This window comes from Hyla sarda, chromosome 1 (assembly GCF_029499605.1).
Source record: "Hyla sarda isolate aHylSar1 chromosome 1, aHylSar1.hap1, whole genome shotgun sequence".
NCBI classification, from domain to species: domain Eukaryota; kingdom Metazoa; phylum Chordata; class Amphibia; order Anura; family Hylidae; genus Hyla; species Hyla sarda.
In genome coordinates, this window is record NC_079189.1 from 357,964,500 (window position 1) to 357,982,000 (window position 17,501).

The following is a 17,501-nucleotide window of genomic DNA, read 5'->3' on the forward strand; positions in this document are numbered from 1 at the left end:
TTCTATAAGTCTCAGTAATCCACTGTGGCTGAGGAGTCTACTTTTATATCCTTTGGTTTCCAGTCCCTGGGTGCAGGGTCTTTCTCTCCATGTGCTATCGTGGGGTGCTTTTTCCTCTTCTGCATGTACAGGCGGAGAATGCGCCACACACAGAGTAGAAGCCGAAGAGAGAGAGAGAGCAGCACACTGAGGAGGGGGAAGACCTGAAGCTCCGGGGACTTCACAGAGGACAATGCAGTGTGGAGGCAGTAAGCGGGATAGCAGCCAAGTAAAGGAAAATGGAGTCATTAGGGGTTAATGAGGGGGGGCGTCACAGCAGCAGCTCCTATGTGTGTAAACTTAGAACAGTTTCCGACATCGAGCACTGAACACACCGTGACAATTACCGTATATACGTACGCCAGCAATGTGACTGCACCTCTTACTTTAATGAAGCCTTGTTTCATCTGACAGATTCACAGACAGATGGAAATATAAAACTCTTTGAGAAGCCACTGAAAAATGTTTAAAAGTTGATAAGGTGGTGGTCTTCTGAATGGTGGTCTTTTGGAGAGGGTTCACTGAGATTATATTAAAAATTACTGAAGAAATGTTTTTAATCATAATGGAAATTAACACAAGTTTGGCTGGGTTTATTTAAGGTTAAGAGATTATGTTCCTGACATATGTTTAATATGTGCATAGACAACTAGATTCACAATGGGAATAATTTACATGCAAATGAATGGGCGGCAGTTGCATATTTCTGGAGGAAATGCTTGGTGGCACTGTTGAAACATGGCCTATGTGTAACAGAACATTTGTTAATAAATGACTAGATCTATCATTGATTTAAATTGTCCTTCTAATTATACATATAATAGCCCCTATAGGTAGCCATGACATTCAATGTGTACATTATTCTCTGCCTTCAGAAAAATGTGCACAAAAGAAATAAAGTTTGTGTTTGGGACTTTCCAAATTTTCTATTGTTATTTTTTATTTATTTTTTACTTTTTCTAAATTCATTATAAATAGAAGTATCAGATAATTACTAAACATGAAACGAGCCTTTACAACCAGCTACTAACAACCAGCTTATGAAAGGTAGTTATAAGGGTAAAAAAGTCAACAGATGCCTTTTTAAGATAGGGTCACACATGGCATATTTTGTTGCATATTTTCCTATCTATTGAAGTCAATGGGTAGCAAAATCAACTGCAGAAAATTCACAGCAAAATACAGCACGTGTGACCTTACCCTCAAAAGCCTAGAAAATATACACATCTCTGAGTAGTCTATGGCATTCAAACATGCTGTTTAGTTAAGCTCCTACATTTTCATTACAATGGATTTAAATCGTTTCCCTAAACATACATTTTGCATCCTTAACATTTACATCATATACTAGCAATTCGTTATATGCATCATTCCCCCAACTCTTTATGTGAGGTCACTTTACTGGTGCTTCAGTGCTTGTTTTATGACTGTAGATACGTAACAGTTAAAGTACATTTTACAAAAGGCACAATGGTAATCAATTAACACACATTGAGAGGGGTTGTATGAAATAAAAAAGCATGCTATGTCCCGAAACAGTGCTACTTTTCTCTATAGGTACTAAGCCCTATTTATGTGTGTAAGTGAGGCTCTGATTAAAAAAAAAAAAAGGTCACTAGCTTTTTTTTCCTTTAGGGTAGGGTCACAATGGGCAGATAAGCAGTGTATTTGGCGCTGCAAGAAATCTGCCCAGCAGCGGGAAATACATTACGTATGCCCTAGGAGCAGACATAGGGCTTGCCCCGCTACAGCCCTGTGTCTGCAATAAGGTTCAGAGGCCAGCCGCATGCACCGGCATAACAGTGACACGAGGCCAGCTCCTGAACCTTATTGCAGACACAGGGCTGTAGTGGGGAAAGCCCTATGTCTGCTCCTACCCACACAGGGTATTTCCTGCTGCTCAGCACATTTCTTGCAGCGTCAAATATGCTGCGTATCCACCCATTGTGACCATACTCTTAGTCTTGAGTCTACGCACAGAAACAAAGTAATCTCCAGTGATTTTAAAAAAATTAAGAAAGCTAAAGTTTTTGGGAGGTTATTTACCACACAATATTGTGGATTATTCAGTCATTGGATATAACAGACTTAAAAGGAACTAGTCATGTTGAAAATTCAAAAGCAAATTGTCTTGAGAAGTCTTACAATTACAATGTGCTTTTTTGGCCAACAAAAGTGCCACACAAAAATACACTTTCTCGTTCTCCATATTCTTCTTAAATATTCTGTATTAGTATATGCATTTTTGTGGCTTTTTTTCAGCTGCATTTTTTGTCATTCCGAGGCATGTGATTCTAGGAAAGCCATGTAAGGGAGGAAAAAACACAAAAAAACATTTTATATTCATCTATTGACTCTCAGCTAACAACTTGACACAGTGTTTTGTTTGTTTTTTGTTTTTATATAAAAAAAGGGCCATACTTTGTCCATGGCAATCTGCTTTGCTCAATTTTCCAGAAAAAGGTTGTGTCTAAAAACAATGTATCTTTGTATGTACACTTCTACAGAACGGCCAACCACTGGACTCCTAAACAAAGAGTGATCAAATATTGAAATGAATTAAGTTATATTGATTCTTTCCCCTGACAACTATATATTAGTCTGCTCTATTCTTCTGCTTTATAACATGATGCTGAGATACTGGACTGCATTTTAATCCTGACAAGTCAATTTTACAAGCTGCATTGTGAAATCCAAAAAAGTTTTAGAAGACATGAAGTACAGACAACTTACTTGAGGCGAAGTGTCAAAATGACTGCAAACCACTAAAGCCACTTCACTGCAACTTGTCACATCCTTAAAACATGGTGTTCAGCCAAATGCAGTCTATGCCATCAAATGCTGAAATTGCTGCAGCTTATGGTCATACAACTGTTCAAAAAAGTCATCGCTAGGTTAACAACAACAAAAACCTGTACATAGTTAAATCACTTATTGGCAGGCATACAAGACAAGCATGTAGTAACATTTATATGCAGCTACTTTCTGGCAGTATGTTTGCCCTATTCTTGTAAAAGCACTTGGGGAGGTGTGAAATGGTGATGCTTGTTCCCTTTATTATGACTCATAGAAAAGCTTATCCTTGTTTTAACATCCATATTGCTAAATGAGTATGGCGGGTACACACCTTGATCTGCTCAAATATGTATTAAATATGTTTTTATAATTCAGCAAATTTACAGAAAAGGACCAATATACATACTCAAATGTTTAATGTGTGCTAGATTCAATAAAAGCCCTTGGAAAAAGGTCATGTAAAGTCTGTAACTAACTGTACAAATATTCTGTGCATTTCCGAACTCTCCTCATAGATAATGAAGATACATAAATCTCTGCAATTTGAATGTAGAATTGTCCATCCACCATGTTCGTTCACATCTTCCCTGGCTGTGCTGCTTGAAGAACTCAATGTGCTGCCTTAGCTAAGTGCATAAGTCGCAGGATTCAAGCAAACTTGGGCTAGCACAAAAACTGAACATGTCACATATAGGTTTGAATTTTTCATTCCAAAGCAAGAGATCTGCAATGATGCATTTCATTCTGCAGGTAAAATACAAGCTCTGTCCACATGTGAATTGTCCTCCCCTCATACTCCCATAGAATCCCGTGTTCGTTCAACTTTTACAGTGAGATCTTTAAAGGAAGGACGTTGGCTGATGTTATTATTCCAGCACTCCGTCATGAGGAGATATATCTGCGGAGAACAAAAGGGAAAACTTTACCTTTAATACCTAAAACCCTCTCATCTATTTAATGCAACATTTTAGTTTAGATTTTGCAACAGTCTCTCGGCAGTGCTCAGCTAAACCAGGGGTCAGCAACCTGCGGCTCCGGAGCCGCATGCGGCTCTATTACACCTTTGCCGCGGCTCTGTGAGTTTGTCCCGGGTCCCGGTCACCCTCATTCCGAGACAATGCAGTGTCCCAGAATGATCTGAGCCCGTGAGCCGGGGTGTCGTCGGCTAACTTACCTGCCCTGGTGCCATCGGAGCGGAGTCTCTTCTTCCGGGGCTGCGCGGATCCTCACTGTCATGTGACAATGTAACGTCACATGACAGTGACGTCGCCGGCCTGCGCCTCAGTCGAAGAGCGCCGCCGGGAGAGGAAGACGCCACGCGAGGAGCTGGTGAGTATGTAAAGTACATTACTCACTTGACAGCGGGGCGTTAACCCGTCATCCCGCAGCAGTGTTAATGCTGCCGCGGGGTGAGGGGTTAACGCTACCGCTGCCATGGGGTGAGGGGTAACTTAACCCCTCACCCCATAGCAGCAGCAGCGTTATCGTTGCCGCGGGGTGAGAGGTTAACGCTACCATGGGGAGAGGTCTTAAGTTACCCCCTCACCCCATGGCAGCAGTAACGTTAACCCCTCACCCTGCAGCAGCATTAACCCCCCCCTCTCCCCAGTGCATTAACCCCCCTCTCCCCAGCCCACCCCAGGCCTGGGCCCCAAAAAAGCCCACCCCAGGCCTGGGCCCAAAAAAAGCCCACCCCAGGCCTGGGCCACAAAAAAGCCCACCCCAGGCCTGGGCCACAAAAAAGCCCACCCCAGGCCTGGGCCCCAAAAAAGCCCACCCCAGGCCTGGGCCCCAAAAAAGCCCACCCCAGGCATGGGCCCACAAACAGCCCACCCCAGGCCTGGGCCCAAAAAATTATGATTATGACTTATGGTACACTGGGGCCCGGAAATATATTTTACATTGTTAAGTAAAAGTCCTTTTTTTCTTCAGATTGACAGCTGACTGCATGATCCTGTATATATAGCATTAAGGTAAGAAACAATATATGCAGTGTTATATTTGTTTTAAATGTCACAATGGTTTTGCGGCTCGCAGTTCTTTTTTTTTTCTTCGGAAAAGGGTCCAAGTGGCTCTTTTTGTCTTAAAGGTTGCAGACCCCTGAGCTAAACTATACTTAATCTATACTGCAGACAGTAGTTGCACTAAGCAGCCGGGCAGCCAGTAGCAAAGCTAAGATTCTTACATTTCACACAAAGTTTCAGTTTAAGTATTAGCAATGATGGAGGGAATAAAAATAAGATGACTCTTGGCAGTCCAGAAGGATGGGCCCGTGGCTGGATCAGTAATGGGCACAGAGCTCAGAGCTCCATTTTGGCCCAGTCATGTGGAGGTGGGGTGCTAGTATGGGCTGGCTTTATCAAAGATGAACAAGGTGGACATTTTCAGGTTGAAGTTGGATTCAAAATCAAAATGCACCTTCATCATCACCGCCTGTCAATCCCTTCATCAGTTGTCTTCAACCTACGGACCTCCAGATGTTGCAAAACTACAACTCCCAGCATGCCCGGACAGCCATCGGCTGTCCAGGCATGCTGGGAGTTGTAGTTTTGAAACCTCTGGAGGTCCACAGGTTGAAGAACACTGCGGCCTTCATCAACATCCCCCCCCCCTTCATCATCACCGCCTGTCAATCCCTTCATCAGTGGTCTTCAACCTGCGGACCTCAAGATGTTGCAAAACTACAACTCCCAGCATGCCCGGACAGGTCCACAGGTTGAAGACCACTACGGCCTTCGTCATCATCCAGCCCCCCCCCCCCCCTTTGTTTTGTACTCACCTCCCCTCAGCAGGAAGTCAGGGTGAGCTGGTCCGGGCCATCTATGCTGCAGGGACCATCTGGTGGGGATATGGTTAGTTGGTGGGGGCTGTCCATTTTCACCGGGGGGGCCTCTTCTCTGCACTTCGGGCCCGGACTAGTGACGCTGCCTTGACGGCGACGCACAGGGACGTTGCGCATGAACGTCCTTGTGCATCGTCGTCAGTCAAGGCAACGTCACTACTCCGGGCCGGGCCCGAAGCGCGGAGAAGAGGCCCCCCCCCGGTGAAAATGGACAGCCCCCAACTACTAACCATCCCAACCGGATGGTACCTGCAGCATAGATGGCCCGGACCAGCTCACCCTAACTTCCCACCGAGGGGGGGTGGTGAGTACAAAACAAAAGGGGCTGGGGGGGGGGCTGAATGATGACGAAGGCCGCAGTGGTCTTCAACCTGCGGACCTCCAGAGGTTTCAAAACTACAACACCCAGCATGCCCGGACAGTCGATGGCTGTCCGGGCTTGCTGGGAGTTGCAGTTTTGCAACATCTGGAGGTCCACAGGTTGAAGACCACTGATGAAGGGATTGACAGGTGGAGAGTTCACTCGAGTATAAGCCGATGGGGTGTTTTTAGCACGAAAAATCGTGCTGGAAAACTCTGCTTATACTCGAGTATATACGGTATTGTACGCTCTGCTGTGATAGTACCCCTATCACAACCTGCCAGAAGAAATGTGTAATAGGGAATTAGTAAACTGACAGTAGGCTGCATTACATTAGTATACAGTCCAAGATTGCAGGGATGACAAAGGCACTCACCAGATACAGTGTGACTACTTCTTTATTGCTTGAAGTACCTTCGAGCAGGTACAGGCGGCCGCAAGCCGCTACGAGTGTAAGACACCATGAATGCTCTGTTGAAGTTCCTCTCAGAAAGAAACAGCTGTCACCAATCAATGCACACTGGCGTCTTACACTCATAGCGGCTTGCGGCCGCCTGTACCTGCACGAAGGTACTTCAAGCAATAAAGAGGTAGTCACACTATATCTGGCGAGTGCCTTTGTCATCCCTGCAGTCTTGGAATGTATACATATGTTCTTGTTTTTTCACAAATGAGCACCACCATTCCACATACTGTGTGCAATTACATTCACCGAATTAGACCTCTCTGAAAGACTGGCTTTATGGTAGTTCAGCAGTGCCTGCACTTTCTATATTTTTCTGCCTGGATTGTATTGTATTAGTATTGCAATGTACTCTAGGAATGATTGCAAGTTTAAGGATGAAGTTAAAACAAAATAAATGAATATAAAATGTATTTGGCATGATAGCATAGTAACATGTTTATGCTTTAGGCTGTGTTGCTCCACCATTAATTATTATTAATTTAAAGGACAAAAAAAGCCTGTTCCTTTAAAGGGGTACTCTGGTGGAAAACTATTTTTTTCAAATCAACTGGTGCCAGAAAGTTATACAGATTTGTAAATTACTTCTATCTAAAAATCTTAATCCATCCAGTACTTATCAGCTGCTGTATAATACAGATGAAGCTGTGTAGTTCTTTCAAGTCTGACCACAGTGCTCTCTGCTGACACCCCTGTCTATGTCAGGAACTGTCCAGAGCAGGAGAAGTTTGCTATGGGGATTTGCTTGTACTCTTGACAGCTCCTGATATACACAGAGGTGTCAGCACTGAAAAGAATTACACAACTTCCTCTGTATTATACAACAGCTGATAAGTACTGGAAGGATTAAGATTTTTAAATAGAAGCAATTTACAAATCTGTATCATTTTCTGGTACCAGTTGATTTAAAAAATAAATAAAAAATTGTTTTACACCAGTGTACCCCTGGCTATGTTCACAAGTGGCATGTAATTGTGCAATTTTTACAGCAATTTCGGAAACTAGCGCTAAAAACGTGGTGGTACCGCTAAAATCAAACTTCACATGTGAACAAAGCCCTAGGAGTTACACAAAACAACAAGATTACTGACATGGTATGGTGCATGTCTAGTGTTGGGAGATTGACTGCTCTATGGCCCAGATTTATCAAACTGAGCAAGATTAAAATTGGAGTGATTTTCCTATAACAACCAATCACAGCAAAGCTTTCACTTTACCAGAGCTTGGTAAGATGTGAAACCTAAGCTGTGATTAGTTGTAATGGGTAAACCAGACAGTTTTTTTCTTTCACAGTGTTTGCTAATTTTTTATGCTGAAATGTTATATTGCTTATAAATTTGTGTAGAAAGTGTCAGTTTTAATATATTAATTTTATATTAATACATACAATGTTTCAGTTATATTTAAGTGGCCTCTTAGATCAACATGTCAGTTGCAAATTAGTGCAAAAGCACAATGAGTAGCAGAATAAGCTTGTCATAACTACTGGGAAAAAATGCAGTACCTCGCTAGGACACCCTTCTGGTTGTGGCAGTCTTCCATTATTCTTCAGCAGCTCTATTAGATGGAATACAATCATTTGCCCTTGTTTATCATTGCCAATCATCCTCATGAATTCCTGTAAGTGAACAAAAAAAAACAACAATTTGTAGATATGCCATAGTTTTATACAAAGCCTAACAAATGAGAAAGTAACCACCCATAATCAGTCATTGCATATTGATTTATGGATGCATGAAACTATTTAAAAAAACATTCTGCTTTGTATAAAAACTTCCTTCATACATTGTCCACTGGAAAATTGAGCAGAATGCATCCGGCATGCACTCAGATTTAGCTAAATATAAAGGGTCATAGCAGTCTTTGGAGTTAGGAGAGAGGCAAAGTGAACAATTTTAATGCCAGAAAAAAACACATTTAGACTACATCCAAATAATGGAGGAGATTTATCAAAACCCGTGCAGAGGTAAAGTTGGCCAGTTGCTCATAGCAACCAATCAACCGGTTTCTTTCATTTTAAAAAAGGCCTCTGAAAAATAAAAGAAGCAATATGATTGGTTGCCATTCAGTGACAGGATTTGTATGAAAACATATGTAACATATTATTGTTTTCCCTAAGAATACAATGTTTTTTTTAGGCACTACAAAATAATGCCTGTGACATCAGTAATAACATCACAGTGCTTCTCTCAGCAGAGGGGCCATACAGAGAAGACACAATTTAGGAGCACACAGAAAACGTGTCCCTGCTAACCTATGCCCTCATAATAAAGATTAAGAATATAATGTAAAAATAAATACATTAAATAATTTTAAAAAAATGCCCCCCCCCCCCCCCCCCAGTAAAAGAAAGGAGACTCCTGTCTAGTCACACTTTCTTAATTCCAGATATCCTGCATGACACAAACACTTTTTGCATGGGCACAAATTGCTTAAGCATTAAAACCTTCCTGTCATGCAGGATGTACAGTGGGCCAGAAGAAAAGAGAATTATCATAATCCCCTACTTCTGACTTGTAAGTCATATTGTATCATAGAAGAATCTTAACACAATAATAATTCAACATAATACAACTAACAGATGGTATTCTTAAATGATGAGTAATAGGTAGAAGTTAGCTGGGCAAGTTGTGTGATCAACAAATATACTTAGCGCTGTAACAGGACAAGTAGCCACACAAACTGTTGTCATAACCATTTCATAGTTAACTGATCATAAAAACGATATTCCTGGGAGTCATGTGACTTCCTGACAGATGGATAAAGTAGTTCCATTCCTATGGCAGCCTCACAAATAATAGATAGGTGTCTGTATCAAACATAGCATTAATATTTTCTGAACATCCATGTAGTTCACCTATTTGGTTGCATTTGGAGATTAATTTACTTTGATTAAGGTTATATTAGGTATTGTGTAATTGTTGAGGGAAGGTGTTATGAGCATGCAAAGGAATCACAAAAGGTTAAAGTTATCATTGGTAGTACAGCTCATCTTGGAAGTAAAACCCCAAGCAGAAACATTTGTTTTATTTAGTCTTCTAGCATTCTTACTGATGGGGGGCTTTTGTTTTTTTCACTATATGTAAACAGTTCATAGACGACAACTCCGAAACTCCAGACATCTGAGGCCACAGAAAATTTGCTCTCAGTCAAACTTTCTGGTGCATACCTGTAAGGATGACATAGATAATGAAATGAGTACAAGAACCAAATTACATGATACGATACAGTAAAGCCATATTATACCAGGTCACCAGCGTTGAAAATACCAAATTATTTATGAACACATATGAGAAGATAGTCCTAACAAGAAAATACATTTAAAGGGTTTTTTCGGGCTAGAATGAGTGATTGCCTATTTTCAGGATTGGCTATAAAATGCAGATACCAGGCACCCCACCACATTAGTTGTTTGGTGCCTTTAGTACACAGCGAACAACAGGGCTGGAAGCAGTTGGCTCCATTCACTGTAGCTCAGCTCCTGCTCACCTGAATGGAGCTGCACTTATGTGGTGCTATAGTGAACAGAGCCAACTACTTCTGGCCCCATTCACTATGTAGTGCGGGTGGATCTGATCTGTGGGGGTGCCGGGTGTCAGACCCTGCCAATCAGCAATGACTATAGCCCACAAAACCCCTTTATCAACTTAAAATCAGAATTGATATGTTGAAGCCATTGACAGAGTTTATATTATAAGTGTTGTCATATTTATATGAAGAAAAAACTTGGTCTCTCATTTCACCTACCAGAATATAGGACTTTCACCAGGCTCCTTAACTTTGTAATACTCTTTGTCTTGGGGTAGCACTTTTGTCAATCCAAAATCCCCAATTTTCACTCTGTTTTCATTTTCAACTAAAATATTCCTAGTTGCCAAATCTCTGTGAATGTACCTCTTGATTGTTAGATATTCCATTCCCTGTAAAGCCATTGAAAAAACACAATGTATATATCTACAAAGCAGATTTATTCTAATCTACAACTATGACTCAATGGGGGGAGTTCATCAAGCTGTGCTTAAGTACACCACTTACGTACACTGTTTTCCATGGTGTAAGAGTTTCTTACGTGTAAAACATTTATCGTACTATAACAGGGGGGGGGGGGGGGGGTTGATATATTTGGCATACATAAGCAAAAACACTTTTTTTTAGCATACGTAAGCAAAAAACAAGAAATTATTTCAGAACACCACTTTGTAACACCACCTCTTCTCCTCCTTTTCTGCTCTAAAGCCACATTTGTGACAAACATGTGTGATATATGTATGTATTTATTTCATTTTTTTAACCCCCTTTTTTTCCCCTAAATGAACTAACCCATTTTTTGTATATTTTTTTTCTAATGTCAGTTCCGTGTATGCAAAGGACTACTTTGGACTACGGTGACCAGCATTTTTTTTTGTTTAATATAAATAAAATGGTTAATGAGGGCTTGTGGGGGAGTGTTTTTTGGAATAATAATTTTTTTTTTTTAAATGTGTGGTGTTTTTTTTTTTTTTTTTTTTTTTTTTTTAGTTTTCTTAACAGGCTTAGTAGTGGAAGCAGTCTTATAGACTGAATCCATTACTAAGCCAGGGCTTAGAGTTATCCCCAAAAACAGCTAGCGCTAACCGCCAATTATTACCCTGATACCCACCCCCACCAGAGCCGGTACCAGCAGGCCCGCAGTGTAAAAAATGGCACTCCTGGGCCTAGGCGGTAACAGGCTGGCGTTATTTAGGCTGGGGAGGGCCAGTAACAATGGTCCTAACCCACCCTGGTAACGTCAGGCTGTTGCTGCTTGGTTGGTATCGTGCTGAGAATGAAAATACCGGGAACCACACACATTTTTTACAAAATTAAAAAAAAAAAAAAAATGCATAGGGTTCCCCCTATTTTCATTCTCAGCACAATACCAACAAAGCAGCAACAGCCTGACGTTACCAGGGTCAGAAGATGCCAATTCTAAACATACACATTTTGGTGCATGTAGTTATAACTTAAGTATTAAACTAAAATAAAACCTAAATAAATTGGGTATCCTAGTAACCGTATGGACCTACAGAATAAAAATAAGGTGTACATTTTACAGAAAAATGCACTGTGTTGAAACGGGAGCCCCCAAAATTTACAAAAATTTTTTTTTTTTTTTAAATTTCACCCCACAAAAAATTTTTTTTGGGTTTCGCCGCAAGTTATATTATAAAATAAGTGATGTTATTACACAGAACAATTGGTGACGCAAAAAACAAGCCCTTATATGGGTCTATAGGTGCAAAATTGAAAGAGTTATGATTTTTAGAAGGGAAGGAGGAAAGAACGAAAATGCAAAAATGAAAATTTGCTGAGTTCTTAAGGTGAAAATAGGTAGAGTACCTAAGGGGTTAAAGAAAGCAAAAAAATATGCTGGCAGCAGCACGATAGATATGAGATAGATAGATTAGCGTTTTCCAACCAGGGGGCCTCCAGCTGTTGCAAAACTACAACTCCCAGTATGCTCATAAAGCCAAAGACATGCTGGAAGCTGTTATTTTGCAACAGTTGGAGGCCCCCTGGTTGGGAAACACTGAAATAGTTCCCATTTACCTCCCACTGTCTCCCGAACTGCAACCTTCCCCCTCTCCCCCAAGAAAGTTACTTACTTAAAAAGAGCAGCATCAGCAGTGGGCAGGGTACGGCTAGGTTCACACCACGTTTTTCAAATATGGTAACCGTATACGGTTTTCCGCAAAAAAACGTATACGACTGTATCCGAAACCGTATGCATAGAGAATGCATTGTAAACCGTATTCCAAATGTTGTGTACGGTTGCATCCGTTTTGCCTCGGATACGGTTTTGCCGATTTTTCAACCGTAGGCAAAAACGCTGTCGACCACGTTTTTGCCACCGGTTGGAAAACCGTATGCGAACCGTATGCGGTTCTTTTAACATTGTTTCCTATGAGAACCGTACACAGAATTTCAGAATACGGTTGCACACAGTTTTTCTAATCCGTTTTTGGAGTTGACACATGCGCAGATTGGAATTTCAATAGAACAATAGTAACTTTATTAAATTGCTGGAAAACTAATTCCAACAAAATAGCAAAACCGTTTTAATTTGGAGTCATACGGTTGTATACGGTTTTTGCCATACGTTTTTTAGCGGTAAACCGTATACGGTAACCGTATTTGAAAAACGTGGTGTGAACCCAGCCTAAGTCTTTCTATTACTGGTGGGTGTTCGGGTCTGTGATGACGCAGGAAACACAGCATGGCCTGCTTAACCAGGCCCATCAGCACAGAGGGGCATGAGATAAAGGGAGAAGCTTCCCTCTCAGCTCTCTTCCCTGTCAGCGCAACGCGGCCCCTGCGTTTTAACAAGGCTTGCAGGCTGAAGGTTTATAACAAAAAAATAAATAAACCATGCCGGCAGTGGAGGGCCCCTTCTCAGTCCTGACTGTTAGCCCTCTCCTGCAGTGGCGTCTCCAGCATTCATATTTAGGGGGGGCACATGGGGGGCCAGTGACAAAAGTGTGGGGGGCAATTTTAAAACATGTGTGCGTGTGTGTATATATATATATATATATGTATATATGCATACGTATATATATATATTATATATACACACACACAATGATTTTTTTTCCGTTTTTGCCATAGATTTTTGGGTTAATGACTGATGTCATTATAAAGTAGAATTGGTGGCGCAAAAAATAAGCCATCATATGGATTTTTAGGTGCAAAATTGAAAGGGTTATGATTTTTAAAAGGTGAGGAGGAAAAAACAAAAGTGCAAAAATGGAAAAAAGCTCGGTCCTTAAGGCGTTAAAACTTTTGGACACTACCATCAACTTTGATAGCAGCATCTAAAGGGTTAATGTCGGACATCAGCCTGATTGGTGATGTCTGGCATTAGCCGAGGGTTCTAGCTAATAATTTATACAACACAGTGGGAGCAGGCACTGTGCGTACACATACGCCTTGTGTCCTTAGGGCTCATTTACACGGATGGATCCCCAGCATATTTTACGCTGCGGATCCCCTGACAATGGACCCTACAGTGCTGCCTCCATCTGTGCCTGATCAAAACATCAATCCTCCGCTACGAGCAGACACGCTTTGATGTGTATACTCGCACACATCGCGGCTGCTCTCGGCCTAGCTCAGAGAGCAGGAGGAGCGGCCATGATGTGTGCGAGTATACACATCAAAGCGTGTCTGCTCGTAGCGGAGGATTGCCGTTATGAGCAGGCACAGATGGAGGCAGCACTGTAGGGTCCATTGTCGGTGGATCTGCAGCGTAAAATACACTGTGGATCCACCCCTGAATGAGCCTTTAGGGTACGTTCACACGTACAGGATCTGCTGTATATTTTCTACAGCTGATTTTGCTACCTATTGAAGCTAATGGGTTGCAAAATCAGCTGCACAAAATATGCAGCAAAAATATGCAGCTGATCCTGTACATGTGAATGTACCCTTAAGGGGTTAATGATAAACTAGCAGTGTGTTCACATGTTGTCCTTCCAGAGGGGTCACTTTCCCTCCTCCAGTGTCCATAGGTCACCAACAGGTCACATTAATAGAACAATTTACGGAAAAATCGCGGCAAATATTGCGCTGTTTTACGAAAAATCGCGGTAAAAGCGCGCAATTTTTGCAGCGATTTTTCCCAAAAATTGTTGTGATAATGTGGCCTGTTGGTGACCTGTGGACACTGGAGGAGGGAAAGTGACCCCTCTGGACTGCTACCATACACATTACTCAGCCCCGGGTTATACTGCTGATCAGGGGGGTAGAGAGGCAGGACACGGGGACATCACTCACCTCACATGAAGCGGCCGCTCTGCTGTGTGACCTGTCAGCTCTCGGCCCGTCCTCTCCTTTGCTGGGGGCGGAGCCATCAATGTATCGGGACATCCCTATTTATTTTAAATTGGGGGGGCCTGGTCTGATCTAGGGGGGCCATGGCCCCCTCTGGCCCCCCCCTAGCGACGCCACTGCTCTCCTGTTGCCGTAGTTTTATATTCATGGTAGCCGGCTGAGGAGCACAGCGATTGTCACCTGCGCAACATGACTACAGATCCCAGCATGCCCTTACTGTAAGGACATGCTGGGGGGGGGGGGGTAGTTGTGTGGTGCGCGCAGGTGACAAGTGCTCCGCTTCCCGGCCGGGAACCATGAAGATAATACTACGGCACTGTAATTTCAGATTCCAGATTGAATATACAATGCCATAGTATTATATTCAAGGTTCCCAGCCGGCCGGCTCTGCTCCCCACAGCCCACATCCATAACCAGCTGCTACACCCCCCCACCTCCTGCATTATACAAACACCACGCGGCACAACCCCCCAAACACCACGCGGCCCCCCCCCCCATATAGCACCCGTCGTCCACATATACCAGCTGCTACACGCCTGCAATTAACACCTGCCAGCTAGCTACTGAAAGAATACAACTCCCAGCATGTCCTCACTGTAAGGGCATGCTTCGAGTTGGCTGGTGTATGTGGGCAGCCAGTGACAGAAACGGGTGGCGGGTGAGAGATGCGAGCAGCCAGCGGATGTTAGATGCGGGCAGGACTTTACGCTACTTTTTCTAAGCCCTCTTTTTTTTTTGTGTCGATTTGCGACTTTTTACCCCACTTGCGACTTTTTGTGTGACCTTTTAACAAAAGTCGCAGTTAGTAAATCCCTGCCTACAGCTAAGTTAAAACAGAACTCGTGTAAAACAGCTGGATTGGGAGAAATCACGCAGGCTGGAGTACCACTAAAAGTACCACTAAAAGTCGCACAAAAATCGCACGTGCGACTTTTGTACACAAAATAGCCTGTGTAAATCCCTTGAGGAATTCCCCCCAATGTGTCTACATTCTTAATCCCTTAAGTATGTTGCCTACTTGGGAGCCTTTAGGGTGCAGCATTTATTTATTTTTTCATCATCATCATCATCATCATCATCATCATCATCATCATCATCATCATCATTATCCCAAAAAAATGACTTTTTTTCAAATTTATATAGATTATTTTTAATCTAATTTAATAGACTGTCATTTATACTGCCTTATTTTTTTTGTTGCTCTATTCTAGCCTTTTTTTGATAAGTGTGTTGAGTTAACGTCTATATTTTGCAGTTGTAATTTTGGATTACATTCTGATAATTTTTCTTTCCATGTTTGGAGGCAGAAGGATCCAAACACAGCAATTCTGGCTTTTTATTTACAGTATTAATCATGTTGGATTACTAACCTGTTTATTTTCAGGTCATACACACAGCCTGATACACATAGATAAGTGTTTTTTGTTTGGTTGTTTTGTTTATTTATTTTTTTGTTATTGCAAAAATCGCCAATACCTTTTTTTAAATTTTACTTTTTCTGTCTTGCACTTTGACAACTAGAATATGATGTTCTTTGATTGCTCACAGTACAATGCTTTTAATCACTTCATTTACCAAAAACGACTCCTTACCTCAGAAAAACAGCTCTTAAGTTTTGGCCACTAGGTGTCAAATTTCTTTGCACTCTGGTGTCTATTGCTTTTTTTTTTTTTTTAAACAGAAAACCTCTCTATAGTAACATAGCAGGGCAAATTACAGAAAGTATGGTGGGGTTTATCATGTGTGATGTGCAGGTCAAAGAGGGAGAGAGCCTGGGCTGTGCACCTACTAGCTAAACCAATCTGCCTGCTGAAGATGATTTACACACTGTTCCTCAGAGGTAAATCAAGGCTTCAGCCTTTCTAACCACCAATAAAGCTCAGGGCAGCTCTCCTTTCCATAAATACTAGTGTACCCAATAATGTATGTCAAGTTCTGCAGTATAATGCGCCCTTCCTTTAGCTTTTAGCAGAAGTAGGGACAGTTGCAGTTCAGTGTGTAACCTCTTCCTTGTTGATCTTGTGCCTTTTTTTTTTAAACTTTTTGCTCACATAGCACGTTGCAAACCCAGTGCATCAATAACCAATCTGTTCAGTCCGATGCACTTTCACCAGCACTATGTCATGACATAGCAGAAAGAAGTATGTGATGTGTTGTGCTGGAGAAGTAAGGGACAAAGTACTTGTAATGTGTGTACTACCAGCAAAACAGCTTAGCTTTGGTTCACTCCCCGAAATGGAAAGAATGAACAAAAGACAAAAAAAAGCGCTCCGCTGTGTATTATCCTTTGGGTAAAGTAAGGAATGAAGACAGAGAGAATGAAGAATAGCTGTGCACCATGGACAGCGCTCTCAGAGGCTAGATAACAGCATTGACAGCACCTTGTCACAACTCAAGTTAAAGGGGTATTCCAGGAAAAAAACTTTTTTTTTTATATATCAACTGGTTCCAGAAAGTTAAACAGATTTGTAAATTAATAAAAACCTATAGCTTATGCCTCTAGGACCTCACCAATGGTGCATAATGGTGTGGACAAAGATAGATGTAACAGTGTTTATTCAAAAATTGCTTTTAATTCAGATATAAAATGTAATATATATATAAATAAAATAGTAGCAAAATATCACATTACACTGGCATTAATCTAATGAAAATCTCACTGGGCCCTAGTGAGATATCAAAAAATGTATGAATTAATATTTAAATAAGTCCATAAATCTGCAGATAAAAAAAATAAAAATACCAATATAAAAATAAGTCCGTGAGAAACGTATGAATATTGTAACATAAAGTCAATGAAAAAATTAATAAAAAAGTTGATGAATGAATGATACGGAGTACCTCTCACCACTGCTTCTGGCTTGGTCTGTTGTAGTGGATGAGTCGCAGCCTCATAATCCTCATGTGCCCCAATGAGTGGAAGGGGGGCACAGATTGATAAATCTACCTTAGCAGCCCCGTTGGCAAGGAGGCGCAAATAGATGTTGCGTATCGTGAGCTCCGATGGCAGGGGAGCAAGCGGCAATTGCAGCGCTCGGGACCTCTTTCGCTTGCCGGCTTAGCACAGACGGCACTAGTCTGGCACTCCGGCAGGAGTGTCAGTCGGCTCGGGTGCGACAACGGGTCTGCTGGTGATGGTATTCCGGGAGCAA

The 17,501-nt window shown here is 41.8% G+C and overlaps 1 protein-coding gene across 6 annotated transcripts in view; it reads right to left on the reverse strand.

Moving 5' to 3' along the window:
- JAK2 (Janus kinase 2) overlaps positions 1–17,501 on the reverse strand; it is a 274,729-nt gene that overhangs the window by 5,450 nt on the left and 251,778 nt on the right. For 5 of the 6 annotated variants that reach the window (XM_056522184.1, XM_056522199.1, XM_056522209.1 and 2 more), the window contains 4 exons: positions 10,249–10,421; positions 9,553–9,670; positions 8,006–8,119; positions 1,916–3,733 (listed from right to left, as the gene is read on the reverse strand). In XM_056522184.1, coding sequence (XP_056378159.1) covers positions 3,626–3,733; positions 8,006–8,119; positions 9,553–9,670; positions 10,249–10,421 — 513 coding nt within the window. In that variant the 3' untranslated portion in view covers positions 1,916–3,625. Of the gene's footprint in view, positions 1–1,915; positions 3,734–8,005; positions 8,120–9,552; positions 9,671–10,248; positions 10,422–17,501 lie in introns of those variants that run through there. The other variant, XR_008844274.1, reaches the window with a different exon arrangement.